Here is a 16,259-nt window from a genome sequence, read left to right as displayed (position 1 = left end):
CACCTTGCGTGCAAGAAAAGCAGAAAAATCAACAGCTACAGTCAGACCAGTGAATATGTATTTCATATAATTGATAGCAGGAAGGATCACTTGCGTAACATTCGCACGCAAAAGAATCATCACAGAATTCCAAAGGAACAGATTAGGATGGGCCACCTAGAGAAGGAATAGCTCACTTGTGGTCAATCCGTCGGTGGCACTATGGTCAGCTGGTTGTAGTAGGATGTCCAGCTCTCATGAACCTGGACTCAACAGGCAGCAAGAAAATTCGAACCAAGACAAAGCTTGCAAGGAGACGATGGCGGAGCTGCAATCTGGATGTTGACGTGATTGGAAGGAACTGGGGGCGTGGACGGCGGATATGAACTGACGGAGATCGCGGTGTGTGACGTACTCCCTCCGTTCCCAAATACGACTTGTCTTTTTAGACATTTCAAATGGACACAACATACGGATGTATGTAGACATATTTTAGAGTGTAGATTTGTTCATTTTGCTTCGTATGTAGTTACTTGTTGAAATTTCTAAAAAAATAAATATTTAGGAACGGAGGAAGTACACGCTAGAGAAATTTCATACAGAGCATATGTATGTGGTGGTGAAGTGAGCGAGGTTGCGCCTTGGCGGGGAATTGATTTGCTGGAGCCTTGGAGGGAATCGATTTGCTGGAGGCGAGCGTGGGTTGTAGAGTTTTCCAGAAGAGGCGTCTGAGTTCTCAGCCTTTGGCGGGAATAGGTGGGTGGCGAATCCGGGTAATGTGGGCCGTTCGATCTGATAAAGTGGACGGCTATAAATGAATTCATTGTGTAATTTGGTGGACAAAACATGCAAGAAGAAGGTAGATTCAAAATTCAAAAAATTATCCTAAAAAATAATGACATACTCCTACTCAGTAGTTTGAAGTTACGATTTTTCGTCTTGGGTAAGTTGTTTGATGCAAGAGAGCTTCTAGTTTGAAAAAAAAGCTTCCCGCGCTAACAGATTTGCAGTCCAGTCCAGGCGCCCGTTCAGCACGCCGGCGCTCTGGTGACGGAGCCCTCGAAGACGACGACTTCGTCGCCGGCGGCCACGCCATGCCACTCGAACGACCGCGCCTCGTCCATCACGCTCTGCCCGTGTATGAAGAAGTAGCCGCCGCCCGGCGGCAGCGGGAACCCGGACCCGGACGCCGCGCCCCGCTCCAGCTCCCCGCGCAGCGCCGACACCGCCCCCCGCGCGCGCACCGCCACCTCCACGCGCCCCGCGCCGCACGGCGACACCACCGTCACCCGCAGCGGCGCCGGCGCCGGCGCGGCGACGCCGTCTCGCCGGGCCTTTGGCCTCCTGACCCCACTCTTCTTCTCCTGACGCGGCCGCCTGTCGTCGCCGTCGAGGGCGACGTGGATGACGGAGCCCTCCACGACGCCGTACCGCTCGGTGACGCCGGCGGCGCCGGCGTCGTCGTCGTCCACGAGCGCGCCGCCGTCGTGGAAGAGGGACAGCGCGGCGGCGGGCCACCCGTTGCGCCCCTGGAGCTTCTGCTTGATGTCCATGACGGTGTCGAAGAAGCCCACCTCCATCTTGAACGGCGCCTCCCCCGACGACGAGCACACGAAGGTCACGTCCATGGCCGCCCACCAAGCACAACCAGGCAAGCATGCCATGGCATGACATTTATATCATGGATGAGAATGCACTGCGTGTGAGCATTTGATCTGTTGCCAACCAGCATGAATTTCCAGTGACTGCAGAGAGCTGAGGGCAGTTCAGACTTGATGCATGATCAAGATTCCTCAACTTGCTGCTAATCACGCAGAACGGCCTTCGTTTCCCCATCCATCTCACAAAATCGGCGTGTCGGCTAGATCGTTTGCGATAAGGAAGAAGCAGTTTTTGCTCTTGATTGTTCATCATGTCTGCTACTCTGTGCAGGAGAACTTTGCTGGTGATATGACAGACTAAATTCAGCATCGGAATTGCAAGGGAAGACTGCATTGCATCAATCAGTTGCACAAGGGGTCACAAATCACAGATCCCTTGCTAAATATCCTTCACTGGAGTTACAGTCTCTTCTAGGAGTAAAATGTTCAGCAAAAACAAACACTAGTTTCTACTAGCACATAACATCTCCAGGTCACATGTGTCATTAGAGAATTCATCCAATTTGCTCAGAATTTCATCAAAGAAAATTCATAGCTAGATTTAGGAGACTGGACTGTACGCAGCAAGTTGGTTAAATAAGTTGTCAAGTTACACATGATCTCAGATCATAATCAGACTAGCTATCTCAGTGATCTAACAAAAAAAGTGTCGCGATAAGGAATGTCGAGTAGTGAATCACAGACACAGCAAAGAACAAGATACAAAATCTAGATACTGCCTATGTCGAACAGCTCGCACGGTTCCGCGTCGTCTCAGATTTTACTCCGGTACCTAACTACCTTCGCCAGCGTCTCCTGAGCCGCCAATGTCTGGGCATGGTCGTGGCCAAGCATGACCGTCCTGATGCTGATGCAGGTCCTGCACAGCTCCTCCGCGCTGTCAAACAACCCGCCTCGCACCAGCAGCTTCGCCCTCGTCTCGAGCAGCGTTGCCTTCAGCAGCGCCATCTCGTGCCAGACGAACTCGTCGACATGGTTGTCCGCCCGCAGCTTCTTCTTCCAGCACAGCGATCCCTGCTTCAGGTCCTGTATCCGTGATGCGACCGACTTCTCCGCGTCCTCGAGGACGTTGGTGCACACCTTGAGCAGCTCCAAGGCCGAGCCGCAGCGCGAGAATGCCATGAACGCTTGGATCGCCAGGGGCAGCGCTATCTTCTTGATGAAGAGCACCAGGTCGACCGGCTTGAGTTGCACCACAGGAGGCTCTGATTTGAAGCCAAACAGAAGGAATGCACTAGCCCACATGTGGTCTGAGTATATAGACATGTTGCCAGTCCTTATGACACCAGATACTGCTGCGGATGCCGGTGCCAAACTGCCGCTGATCTTGCCGAACAGCTGCACGATCGGGTGAAACTGAATCCAGCAACCTGGACGCTGAGTTGTTTTTCGCGCCAAGCCAAGTTTTACTAGCAAGTGTGCCGACTCCACCTCAGCTTTCCTTGCCTGCGGCTGTAGAAAGCAGTTTGTGCCGCACAAGAGTGCTGCTTTGAGTGATTCACTCAACAACTGAATGCTATTGGCTTTTGTTGGCAGCTTGCTGGCCATGGCAGCCAGTAGGGTTGACGACATGGGCGATGGAGCTAGCCAAGAACCTACTGTGATCATCCTCAAGGCAAGGCTGCCTCCTTTCACCTGGTCCATCAATGCAAAGCAGAAGACCAACACCTTGATCAGAAACAAATTGTTCTGCCATAAGTTGTCATCACCAGTACAGAGCACAATCATGTTCTCATTTAGCGACACCCGCTCGACAGCCTCAAACAGAATACCAGGGTCGATCATCAGCTCGGACAGCAGCGAACCAACAAGCCACAGCCCGAAGCTCACTCGCCCCAGCTGCTCGTCGAATTTCTTCAGAACTTCCAGTTCCTCGGGAGGGTAATCCTTCTTCTTTTTCCCCTTTATCAGGACCATAGCATCATGAAACGAGAGCTGCGGAAGATGAATTGGCTCAAGGTTCATGCAATGCGGCAGCCGTGTTGTCACGATGACATGGCTTGCTCCAGTGTTTCTAGGTATGAAATCTTGCAGGTCCTTCCCTTCCCACCAATCCCTCGCGCTCTCGAGGTTATCGATTATGAGCAAGTAGGGCACGTCCCTGAAAAGCTCTCTCTTCACCCTTTGAAAAGCATCCAGCTCTTGCTCCTCAAAGCTCCTGATCCTGCCGTGCTCCCTCTCAGCCTCGGCGCTGATATCCAGCCCCAAATACCCTGATAAATTCAGTATGTTCTGCCTCAGGTACCTCGCCTCGCCTCCAATCCACAGCACCATCTTGTACCGCTGTGAGTACCGGTATGCAAACTCCAATGCCATCTCCGTCTTGCCAATGCCTGAAATGCCATTGATGCATACCACATTGCCATTAACATGATCTTTGCTGTTGCACCTGAATCTTGACTTCCTGAGCTTTGATCTCTGCTTCAGAAGACCGATCCCTTTCGCAGCCGAGAGATCCATCGCCGGATCAACCGATGCCTCCGACATAGGCCGCTTGCACTTGTGCAACTCCAAGCTGCCAAACCTGCCACTGCTTGTCCTCACCCTGTCACTGTCCTCATCAGCAAATCCTCCATCTGAGACACCACTGGATACACAATTAGGCATGGTGCTGGCCCCTGGGCACTCGGCATCTTCGACTTCCCCGGTGCAACCGAAGAGCGTTCCCTCGATCTCAGCAAGCTCTTTCTCCCTTCCAATGAAATGCCTGTTGCGCGGAAATGGCAAACCCTCAGTTCCCTCGCTCTCCTTTTCGGCAATCGTACCCCGGCCAAGCTTCGACTGCAGCACGGTGACCGCCGTCGACACACACCTCCTCCAGCTGCTCTCATCTGTCTCGAGCTTCAGCTCATGGCACCGCATCAGCCCCTCGAACGCTTCCATCCCCTCCTTGTCTTCAGGCTTGCCGTCAAACAGCCCGGCGATGTCCGACGCCCGGGTGTCGAACAGGATGGGCAGCAGGTTCCTCTTCTGAGCAAAGAACCGGATCTCCTCGAGGACGAACGGGTTGAGGAAGCCAGACGTGGTGACCACCACGATGCCGAAGGCCGCCGAACAGATGATGCGGTCTGCGACCTCGTGGCTGTGCGCGCCGGAGTACCTGGCCCGGTCGGCCGTGAAGGAGGCGATCCCCTGCAGCTCGAGCTCCGCCTTGAGCCACCTGCAAAACCTGGCGAGGGGGCCCCCCTGGCCGTGGAAGCCGATGTAGACGTCGCAGCTCCGGAGCTTGCCGTTGGACATGGGCGACGCGACGGCGCCCCGCGTGAGCGAGACGCGCGGCACGGGGAAGGAGAAGGACACCCGCGGCGCGGACCCCCCGCCATCGGAGGACCGCCGGCGCGGGTCGGCGCCCTGGGACCGGGAGTCGTAGCCGCCGCGCTCCGACGGCGGCGTGCGGGAGGCGCTCGTCGGCGCGTCCGTGTCCTCCGACCGGAACCCTCCGGCGCCGCCGCGGGACGCCGGCGAGGGCAGCGCGGGGGTCCGGGAGGCCCTGGCTTCTCGATGCGGCGGCGGCTCGGCGATCCGAGGGGAGATGTAGGGCGACTGCAGCGCGGAGACGAAGGCGGAGGACGGCGGCGAGGGCGAGCCGAGGTAGGGCGAGACGGGGCTCGGCCAGTCGGAGCCGCCGGCATTGGCGGTGGTCCTGATGGTGAGGGACTTGGCGGCGGCGGGGATGCTGTCCTTGGGTTCGGGCGCATCAGGAAATGATGCAACTTTTTGCTCTCCCCCTTCCATTGGTCAACAAATTTAATCTGTTGGAGATCTCAGCGCAAGAACTTCATAGGAATTCGGCCCTCCTTTTCCTGTCAGATATCCACACAGAAAATACAGAGTAGGAATCAAATTTCCGGATTGATACCATGTGTTCATCAGGAATGATGTTCACCATGGATTCAGGGCAAGAACATGCAGTCTAAAAAACCAAAGAAACAAAACATGAACTTGCAAGAAAGTTCAAACCAAATAGGCAGAGATTGAGCAAGTTAATTACCAGCGAAGGTCTTTCAAGAATCCGACGGTGCCGCTAGCGTTGTGGCGGCAGAGCTGCTGAGGCTCGGAGAACACCTGCCCCGGCCGACAGGAGAGCTCGTAGGGCCTTAAAAAAATGGTCAACTTTTGATAACTTGTTCCAAACCATGGAAGGGATGGTAGCCCCCCCTCCTATACTTCCTTCCCCTATGATCTTGTCCCGGCTCCCAAGCAGCCAGTCAAGGAGGAGGTACCACTGGTACTACAAGTAAAGAAACTTTGGGAGTCGGTGGCCGTTTGAACTGTCACAAGTACTCCACCCCTACCGCCATCTGCCTTGGAAATGGAGGAGACCCGGTGGCGGAGACGGCAAAAGCAGGGGAGAAAAACAGATCGGGCGGGGGAGATGACATCAAAAGGCAGGGAAGCACCCAGAAGATGAGAGCTGCCGCCAAGGAGAGAAGACCGAGACCGGTTGCAGGTTGCAGGTTGCAGCAACGCCAATGATGATGCTATGCTCGGGAGGGGAGTCGGGGGCATGGATTGTACCCTGTGCACAATCAGGAAATGTATTGAATGAAACGAGATGAAATGAAATGCAAGAGGGGGTTGTTAATGGAGGAGTACCTGGTACTCGGATTTCACTGCTGGGAGTGGGATGGATGGACCATACGATCCGGCATGCATTAATCAATGGCCTGGCCTCTGCATGCTGAGCCGGCCGGCCGGCCACGGCGAATTCATGTTTTCACCGGTGGTACGCCTGCCATGGCGCCCTGCCAGGCCTACACCCTGCTGTGTAACTGTAAGTCTGTAACTGTACCAAAGGGTTGCAGACAGAGATGAAGATGTGGTAATCACGGCGAGCACCAGGGCTTTCGTGATCCTGCAACGGACGGGTGCGTGCATGAGATGCTCGTGAGTGTTGGGGGTTTCAGCGGATTTTGGGCGGGGCGGGAGGGGCCAGGCGAGGAGAGGCGGGGCGGGAAATTCAGCGTTGTACTGCCGTCTCCATTCAAGGCAAGGCAAGGCCGGAGCGAGCAGGACGGCGACGGAGACGGACGACGGGACAAAGAAACCGGCTCGGCCCCTGCCATTGCCTGCCGCCTCTCACATGCTCTGCTCCGGCACGTGTGTCGCGGGCCGCAGAGATCGCACCTGCGTTGTGCGATCGGCTCGTGGATGGATGGGATTCTAATCTCTGACCCTGGGATCGATGCTAGGGTATCCTATTCCTATCCCTATCCCTATCCCTTGGGCCGGTAGTTTTTTTTGGGGACTTGTCCTTCCACACGCAGCCAGGTTGGAATGCAGCAACGAGCCCGACCACATTTGTTTCTAAAATCTACGTTGAGGATTAGGATCTGAATTGTTGTTCCTATTTTATGTCGTACAGTAGGTTTCCTTTTCTTGGCCCTTTCCCATGATTTTACGATAAATTTTTTTTCAGGAAACTTCTAATGTATTCATCTTCAATCATGACAGTATAACAAACACCAGAAATAAAAATTACATCCAGATCTGTAAACCACCTAGCGACGACTACAAGCACCGAAGGGAGCCAAAGACGCGCCGTCATCATCGTCCCTCCATCGCCAGAGCCGGACACAACTTCACTAGTAGAAAACAGGGCTTTGGTTCGGCCAAAAAATAGCATTAATCCTGGTTGCATTATGAACCGGGACTAATGTGAGCATTAGTCCCGGTTCGAGCGGCTAGGACACCGTACAGGCATTAGTCCCGGTTCAAATGAGACCTTTAGTCTCGGTTGGTGCCACGAACCGGGACTAAAGGGTGCGATGCGCCACGAACCGATACTAAAGGCTAGACCTTTAGTCCCGGTTCGAGCCACCAACCGGGACAAATGGGGTTGAGGCATTAGTACCGGTTCGTGGCACCAACCCTTTAGTACCGGTTGGTGCCAAGAACCGGTACTAATGGTGCAATTTCCAAATTCTACCCCCCGGTGTATCTTCAAAAGTTAAAATCCTTCGAGATGTAGTTATGTTACTACATCTACTAGTTAGGAAAATTTAAAAACTTAAATTTGGACATGTTTTGCAAAAAGTGTAGGGAAAATGTAAAACGGCTATAACTTTTGCATACGATGTCAGAAAAAACGTATAATATATCAAAATGATCAGCACGAAAATCCGCATCCGATTTTGACAGCCTATGGCCTGTTTGCAAAAATTTAGAATCCTCAAATTCTAAAAGGAAAAAAAGTTATGCTCAAATTTCAGTTTTTTTTTGATTTTTTGTTAAATTTGGTCAAACTACTTATTCAAGAAGTATTAGTGTTACTAAATAATTATTCAAGAATATTAGTGTTACTAAATAATTATTTCAGTTTTTTTGAATTTTGGTCAAATTTGATCAAACTATGGTCAAACAATGGTCAAACTACTTATTCAAGAAATATTAGTGTTACTAAATAATAATTGTTTTTTAGAACGATAGTTTCAAACTCAAACAGTGAAATGTGTGACTTCATGCTCAAGCTAAACTCCCGAGAGTTAATAGAATTGACATCTTACTATTGTCAGGAAAACAAGTGCAGACTTGAAAACGAGGGAGAATAGAACCCGGAAGTTAAGCGTGCTCAGGCTGGGGTAGTGATAGGATGGGTGACCGTCCGGGAAGTTAGATGATTTGGAACGATGAGGGGTGATTAGAGATTAGAGGTTAAATTGAGCAGTGATGATGGGAGATTAGAGATTAGAGGTTAAAATAATTCAGAAATTTGAAAATTCAGGAAAAAAATTCAAAAAAATCATAAAATTTTATTTAGTACCGGGACTAAAGACCCTCCACGTGGGGACTAAAGGGGGGGGGGCCTTTAGTAACAACCCTTTAGTCCCGATTTCAGAACCGGGACAAATGGCCCTTTTTCTACTAGTGCTTGTTGCAGTAGACAGTCGGGAAGTCGTCGTGCTAAGGCCCCATAGGACCAGCACCCCAGAACAACAACCGCCGCCGATGAAAAATAGCGTAGATCGAAAGGATCCAAACCGAAGACACACGAACGTAGACGAACAACGACGAGATCCAAGCAAATCCATCAAAGATAGATCTGCCGGAGACACACCTCCACACGCCCACCAACGATGAGGTTTTCGCACATGGCATTGACGCGAGTATGGTACCTCGTATGCCGGACACTGACCGTCTGGTTTCTAGGTGTATCTACACCCTATATGAGAATAATTTAGTAATTAAATAAAAAATCAACAAATTATGAATGTGTTTTTGAAATGAACTTGACCTTTCATTGTACTTGTGAAAAAAATTACACAAAAAAGGAAAAAAGATTGACCCCTTTTTAAAATAAATCGGCCAAAATTGTATGGATAGTGACATGTAATAGCAAATAAATTTTGTTATTTTGCCCTGAAGTCAACACTGTTTTTTTATTCGTAAAAATATATATAATAGTGCCAAAGAAAGTCAAGTTTATTCTAGAAAACTTCTAAAATATTTTGTTTTTTTTGTACCTTTTTTCTCAATATATAATGTAGATACAACTAGGAACCAAAGTGTATTTCCACTCGTATGCCGGAGTACATGATTTCCCTCGGTAGAGTCAGTTTTCCAGGACACACCATGTGTTCAGACTTCATACTGCTGTGTTATTGTGTCTTCGTCATGTATATCACACTAGCCCTAGATTCTTACCAGTTATCATGCTGTCGAGACGGTAAGAAGTTGTCGCGCCAAATCTCAATTTGCACTGACCATTAAATTCACCTATACTCAGTTGGCTCAATCATGAAACCTAGTAAAAGTCTATGGCCCTTGTTGAGTTAATTGCATGAAACCACCGAGTCCTAAATTTGGCACTAGTGCTCGCATTTTTCTGAAATTATTTCAACCTTTCCGGATATGTTTGTTCAGTGGGAGCACACGTTCCCGTCGACTATAAGACGCCTGTTATGACTTCGTCAATTTTAAGATGTGATGCCGACTCAGTATCTCGGAGTTGCTTATATGGTAGAATGCGCGTGTGTTCCTTCATAGGGTTAAGTGTACATATGCATATGTGGGCATCTACGATTGTACTATATTAATAAAAAAGAGATAAGTTTGCAAGAAACCCTCCTTTGCAAATTTTTGGCAGAAAACACTACAACTATGATAAACTTTTTGCATAAACCACCGGTCAACTGATTAGAGTGTTTTGATGACTTTTCTGATAGTTTTTTTTGAAAAAGGGGGACTTCCCGGTCTTTGCATCAGAACGATGCATACGACCATCTTATTAAGCAAAACAAAAAAATAAGTTCCAACAAGGTTTCAAAGTCTCCAACTGAAAAGTGAACAAAGCTCACACAGAGGCAAAATGGGCTAGAAACACAAACTAACCTAATAAAGGACGCCACACCCGGCTGGCAAAAAGGAGATAGGTAAACTAATTGCCTATCCTATTACATGATCGCCATCCAAACTGGTTGAACATATCCCGAGCTATCATCTCCCAACGGATAGATCCAGTAACCAAACGCTCCCTGGCCTCCGTCGGAGTGAGTAGCGACCATGAACGGATCAACGCCGTGGCTCTGAAAATAACCTGCAAAAAATGAATGTGTGTTGTCCTGTTAAAAACCAAATCATTTCTGCAATTTCAGAGCGCCCACACCAAGGCACAGACTCCTACACGAATATGTCTCGCTAACTCGGGCTTTACCCATTTAAGCCACGTTCCAAATAACGTGTTGACTGAACTCGGTGGAGTAATATTAAAAGCAATATGGATCGTCCTCCATAAAACTTTAGCTGGAGGGCAATCAAGAAAAAGGTGTTTGATCGTCTCATCCCGATCACAGAAACTACACCTAGTAGGTCCTGTCCAATTACGCTTTGTCAAGTTGTCCTTGGTTAAAATAACTTTTTTATGGAGAAACCACATAAACACTTTGATTTTTAAAGGGACTTTGACAGCCCAAACATGTTTGGAACTAGGGATCGAGCTTGAATTGATAACATCAACATACATTGATTTAACAGTAAAAACTCCAGACCTAGTAAGCTGCCAGCGTAATTCATCGGGTTGTTGGGAAAGCTGAATGTCCATTAGTCTCCTTACTAGATGTAGCCATTCTTCCCAACGATTACCCACTAATGCCCTTCTGAACTGAATATTTAGGGGGATCGATTGTAATACCGTTGCAACAAAAATCTCACGTCTTTGAACTATACGATACAAAGACGGGTATTGGATGGCTAAGGGTGCCTCTCCGAGCCAAGTATCCTCCCAGAATCGCGTACTGGCACCGTCACCAACAATAAACTTTGTCCTCTTAAACAAGGAAAGCTTTAATTTCATAATCCCTTTCCAAAAGGGTGAATCAGTCGGTCTTACTGTCACCTGAGACAAAGTTTTGGTTTGAAAATACTTGCTACGGAGGATTTGCGCCCAAGTGGCGTCAGTCCCACTTGATAACTTCCACAACCACTTGCTGAGAAGACATCTGTTCTTAACTTCAAGATTCTCAATACCAAGACCCCCTTGGTCTTTCGGTCTACAGATGATATCCCATTTGGCTAACCGGTATTTTCTTTTTAGCTCATCACCTTGCCAAAAGAAACGCGACCTATAGAAGTCCAGTCTTTTCCTAACTCCAACTGGGACTTCGAAGAAAGACAACAGAAACATAGGCATACTGGTGAGAACCGAATTTATCAGAATTAATCGGCCTCCGTATGACATGAGCTTGCCCTTCCAGCAACTCATCTTCTTTTCAAATCGATCCTCGATGCACTTCCACTCTCTGTTTGTCAGCTTACGATGGTGGATTGGTATTCCTAAGTAGGTGAAAGGCAAAGCCCCCAAATCACACCCAAACAATTGACTATAAGCCTCTTGTTCATCATTGTCTCTACCAAAGCAGAACAACTCGCTTTTGTGAAAGTTAATTTTTAACCCGGTCAATTGTTCAAATAAGCATAACATCAGCTTCATATTTCTCGCTTTTGCCAGGTCATGCTCCATAAAGATGATTGTATCATCAGCGTACTGGAGGATGGACACACCGCCATCAACGAGATGATGTACCAGGCCACCCACTTGACCAACCTCCTTCGCCCTTCCTATCAGAATTGCCAACATATCCACTACAATGTTGAACAAAATAGGGGACATCGGATCCCCTTGTCACAGGCCCTTTTGTGTCTGGAAATAATGACTGATCTCGTCATTCACTTTGATTCCAACACTCCCTTTTTGCGTATATGATTCCACCTGGCGTTGCCAGATTTCATCAAAGCCTTTCATACGCAACGCCTGCTGTAGGAATGACCATTTTACTTTATCGTACGCTTTCTCGAAATCCACCTTAAAGATGACTCCATCCAATTTTTTCGAGTGAATTTCATGGAGCGTTTCATGCAGGACCATCACCCCTTCTAGGATGTTTCTGTCTGGCATGAAAGCAGTTTGGGAATGTGCTACGTCTTGAGCTTGCGTTGATTTTCCCCGAAGAGGAAGGGATGATGCAGCAGAGTAGCGTAAGTATTTCCCCTAGTTTTTGAGAACCAAGGTATCAATCCAGTAGGAGGCCACGCTCAAGTCCCTCGTACCTGCACAAAGTGATAGCTACTCGCAACCAACGCGATTAGGGGTTGTCAATCCCTTCACGGTCACTTACGAGAGTGAGATCTGATAGATATAATATTTTTGGTATTTTTGGTATAAAGATGCAAAGTAAAAAGTAAAAGCAAAGTAAAAAGCAAAGCAAGATTAAAGTGATGGAGATTGATATGATGAGAATAGACCCGGGGGCCATAGGTTTCACTAGTGGCTTCTCTCAAGAGCATAAGTATTCTATGGTGGGTGAACAAATTACCGTTGAGCAATTGACAGAATTGAGCATAGTTATGAGAATATCTAGGCATGATCATGTATATAGGCATCACGTCCGTGACAAGTAGATCGAAACGATTCTGCATCTACTACTATTACTCCACTCATCGACCGCTATCCAGCATGCATCTAGAGTATTAAGTTAAAAACAGAGTAACGCCTTAAGCAAGATGACATGATGTAGAGAGATAAATCCATGCAATATGAAATGAACCCCATCTTGTTATCCTCGATGGCAACGATACAATACGTGCCTTGCTGCCCCTTCTGTCACTAGGTAAGGACACCACAAGATCGAACCCAAAGCTAAGCACTTTTCCCATGGCAAGAACTACCAATCTAGTTGGCCAAACCAAACGGATAATTCGAAGAGACTTGCAAAGATAACCAATCATACATAAAAGAATTCAGAGAAGATTCAAATATTATTCATAGATAGACTTGACCATAAACCCACAATTCATCGATCTCAACAAACACACCGCAAAAGAAGATTACATCGAATAGATCTCCACAAGAGAGGGGGAGAACTTTGTATTGAGATTCAAAGAGAGAGAAGAAGCCATCTAGCTACTAACTATGGACCCGAAGGTCTGAGGTAAACTACTCACACTTCATCGGAGAGGCTATGATGATGTAGAAGCCCTCCGTGATGACGGCCCTCTTCCGGCGGAGCTCCGGAACAGGCCCCAAGATGGGATCTCGTGGATACAGAAAGTTGCGGCGGTGGAATTAGGTTTTTGGCTCCTGTTCTGATCGTTTGGGGGTACGTGTATATATATAGGAGGAAGAAGTATGCCGGAGGAGCAACGAGGGGCCCACGAGGCAGGGGGCGCCCCCACCCTCGTGACCGCCTCTTTTGTTCCTTGGAGCAGGGTCCAAGTCTCCTGGATCACGTTCGGTGAGAAAATCACGTTCCCAAAGATTTTATTCCGTTTGGACTCCATTTGATATTCTGTTTCTCTGAAACACTGAAATAGGCAAAAAACAGCAATTCTGGGCTGGACCTCCGGTTAATAGGTTAGTCCCAAAAATAATATAAAAATGGAAAATAAAGCCCAATATAGTCGAAAACAGTAGATAATATAGCATGGAGCAATCAAAAATTATAGATACGTTGGAGATGTATCAGAATGCTGCACCACAGAATGCGCAATCTACGTGAGCCGATTAGTCCCAACCTTGGTGAAAATTTTGAAACTAACATTGAGAAGGTAGATCGGCCTAAACTGCTCGATTCTCACAGCATCCGTTTTCTTAGGAAGCAGTATTATTGTTCCAAAATTTAAGTGAAATAACTGGAGCTGCCTAGAGAAAAGATCGTGAAACATTGGAAGTAAATCCCCCTTAATAATGTGCCAACATCTTTTGTAAAACTCCACCGGGAATCCATCCGGCCCGGGAGCCTTATTGTTTTTCATTTGCGCTATGGCATCAAACACCTCCTTCTCCGAGAAAGGGGCAACCAGAATATCATTATTATGAGCAGTTAGTTGAGGCACATCCTCAATCCTGGACCCATCGAGGGATACACAACTATCCTCCGGAGGTCCAAATAACTACTTGTAATACTCGGTGATGTAAATTTTCAGGTTGTCCTACCCTACAATCATTCCTTCATCTTGCTCAAGCTGAAAGATTCTCTTCTTTCTGTGCTTGCCATTAGCAATCAAGTGAAAGAATTGAGTGTTAGCGTCCCCCTGGACCACTCTGCGAACCTTAGCCTGCAACGCCCACTTCAATTCTTCTTTGTGGAGAAGTTCTTTCAACCTCATCTCCGCATCTAGCTTAATCTGGAGCTCTGCAGATTGCAAAATCGTGAATTTGGCTAGGAGCCTTTCCTTTTCAACTTTATAAACCCTACTAAGGTGTTTAGCCCATCCCTGTAGGAAACTTCTCAAATGCCTAATCTTGTTCTGTGAATGCTGGACAGAGGTCGTACCTCCTGCATCTTTAGCCCATTCCCTGGCAACTAGATCCAAGAAACCTTCTCGTTCAAACCATGCAAGTTCAAAAGAAAAGGTGTTTTTGTTTCCCACATGGTTTGGCTCACCTGAGTCCACGAATAAAGGTGTGTGATCCGAGATTCCGCGCGAGAGAGCCTGGACCGTTACGAGAGGAAACTTCTGTTCCCACTCGACACTCGCGAGAACTCGATCCATCTTCTCATACGTCGGGTTTGGCAAAGCGTTAGCCCAGGTAAACTTTCTACCAGAAAGCTCTATCTCTCTCAGAACCAAGCTTTCAATAATGGTATTGAACATAAACGACCATTTGCCGTCAAAATTATCATTATTCTTTTCCTCTCTCCTCCTTATGATGTTGAAGTCACCCCAACCAAAATTGGGAGCTGCTCGGATCCGCAAATTCGAACCAGGTCCGCCAAAAACTCCGGTTTAAGCTCGGGTTGTGCGGCACCATACACCGCCACCAGAGCCCAGTTAAACCCATCAGCTTTGGACCTGACCCGAAATTTAACCGCGAAGTCACCCATCACTACACTTCGGACTTCCAGCGAATCGCATCTCACTCCAAGCAAGATCCCACCCGATCTTCCTCGTGGAGGAAGGCAATGCCAATCAAAATCGACACCACCCGATAAAGCGTTGAGAAATTGGGGCGCAAAATTATCCCTACCATTTCCAGAGAGAGCAATGAAATCTAATCGATGCTCAAGAGACACCTCAGCAAGAAACCTTCTTTTAGCCAAGTCCTTCAGACCTCTGCTATTCCAAAAGATTCCTTTCATATGTCATCATGAAATTTTTTGGCCGTTCGAATCCTAGCACTCCTACGAACCGTGGAAGCAGGATAAACCTTCAGCTTCCACTTACGCTTGGGTTTACTATGGTCGTCCATCCGGTCCTCATAACCGGGGTCAGTTGGTCTTGCTACTGCATCCTCTAGAACTACATCCTCTTCCTCAGATTCAAGAGTGGATGGTGCAAGATCCGCACAAAAATTATCGAGCACTCTTACCCCTAACGCATCAATCTCTGCATCATTCATAGGTTTTACTGCTGCTAGGTTTCGAATTGTTTCTAAAGCGCGTTCCGCTTCCAAATCTAGAAGATCATTAACCGAGTTAGAAATTTCACTATTAGTACTCCTTAGCGAAACTCCTAACTGGTTGGCATTATTAATAATTTCATCTTTAGAAAAATGTAATATAGAATTAGACATGTTGACTGACATACTAGTGGTGACCTTAATGTCACGAAGCTTGGCCGCCCTCATAGCGCACCTCTGCTGCATGTCATCAACCTCCGGGTGGTCCTGGAGACAAGAACTCATCCGCCGCCCCGCAGAGACCGGGTCGGGGATCCCACCAAAGGCAATGACCTCCTCCCGAGTTACCGGAGGAGGCGGCGGAGAGCTCCCAAGCCCCACAGACGGGAAGCTGGGGGAGGGAGGCGCGGGCGCCGCCTGCCCGAACACTCCCCCCGCCCCAACCATCTGGCCTGAGGGCGTCGCTGTCCTGAATGCCGAAGGAGGAGGAGGGGTCAAGGCCACCTGCCCCAGACCCCCACCCAGCACCACTGGAGAAGCGGCCGCTCTAGCCACCACCGTAGGAGAAGGAACCGGGTCCACCTGACCTAGACGGCCTCCCCCACGGCCGGCCATCGTTGGCGTCACCGGCGTCTCCGGCACTAGGATAGGAGGAGAAGAGGTTGAGGCCACCTGCCCCGGACTCCCCCCCCCCCCAGGCACAACCTCCGAAGCAGACGACGTCTCCCGGCTCGAGACCATTGGGGGAGCGGGGGAAAGCGAAACCACCTGAGGCTCCTGTA

At 48.6% G+C, this 16,259-nt stretch overlaps 2 protein-coding genes across 2 annotated transcripts; both read right to left on the bottom strand.

The window, feature by feature from the left end:
- Positions 1–759: 759 nt before the first annotated feature.
- Positions 760–1,618, bottom strand: LOC125555385. Its single transcript, XM_048718362.1, has one exon. It carries the CDS (start codon positions 1,605–1,607, stop codon positions 1,008–1,010), a length of 600 nt encoding a protein of 199 aa, XP_048574319.1. The 5' UTR covers positions 1,608–1,618; the 3' UTR covers positions 760–1,007.
- Positions 1,619–2,197: 579 nt separating this feature from the next.
- On the bottom strand, positions 2,198–6,770 carry LOC125506602. The gene is made up of 3 exons (XM_048671395.1): positions 6,237–6,770; positions 5,632–6,159; positions 2,198–5,443 (listed from the first exon to the last, which is right to left on the bottom strand). The coding sequence occupies exon 3, from the start codon at positions 5,373–5,375 to the stop codon at positions 2,394–2,396; it is 2,982 nt and encodes a 993-aa protein (XP_048527352.1). The 5' UTR covers positions 5,376–5,443; positions 5,632–6,159; positions 6,237–6,770; the 3' UTR covers positions 2,198–2,393.
- Positions 6,771–16,259: the final 9,489 nt, after the last annotated feature.

The sequence above is a fragment of the Triticum urartu genome, chromosome 5, assembly GCF_003073215.2.
Source record: "Triticum urartu cultivar G1812 chromosome 5, Tu2.1, whole genome shotgun sequence".
Lineage (NCBI taxonomy): Eukaryota > Viridiplantae > Streptophyta > Magnoliopsida > Poales > Poaceae > Triticum > Triticum urartu.
The sequence above is the reverse complement of the archived record's forward strand: the minus strand, read 5'-3'. Positions and strand labels throughout refer to the sequence as shown.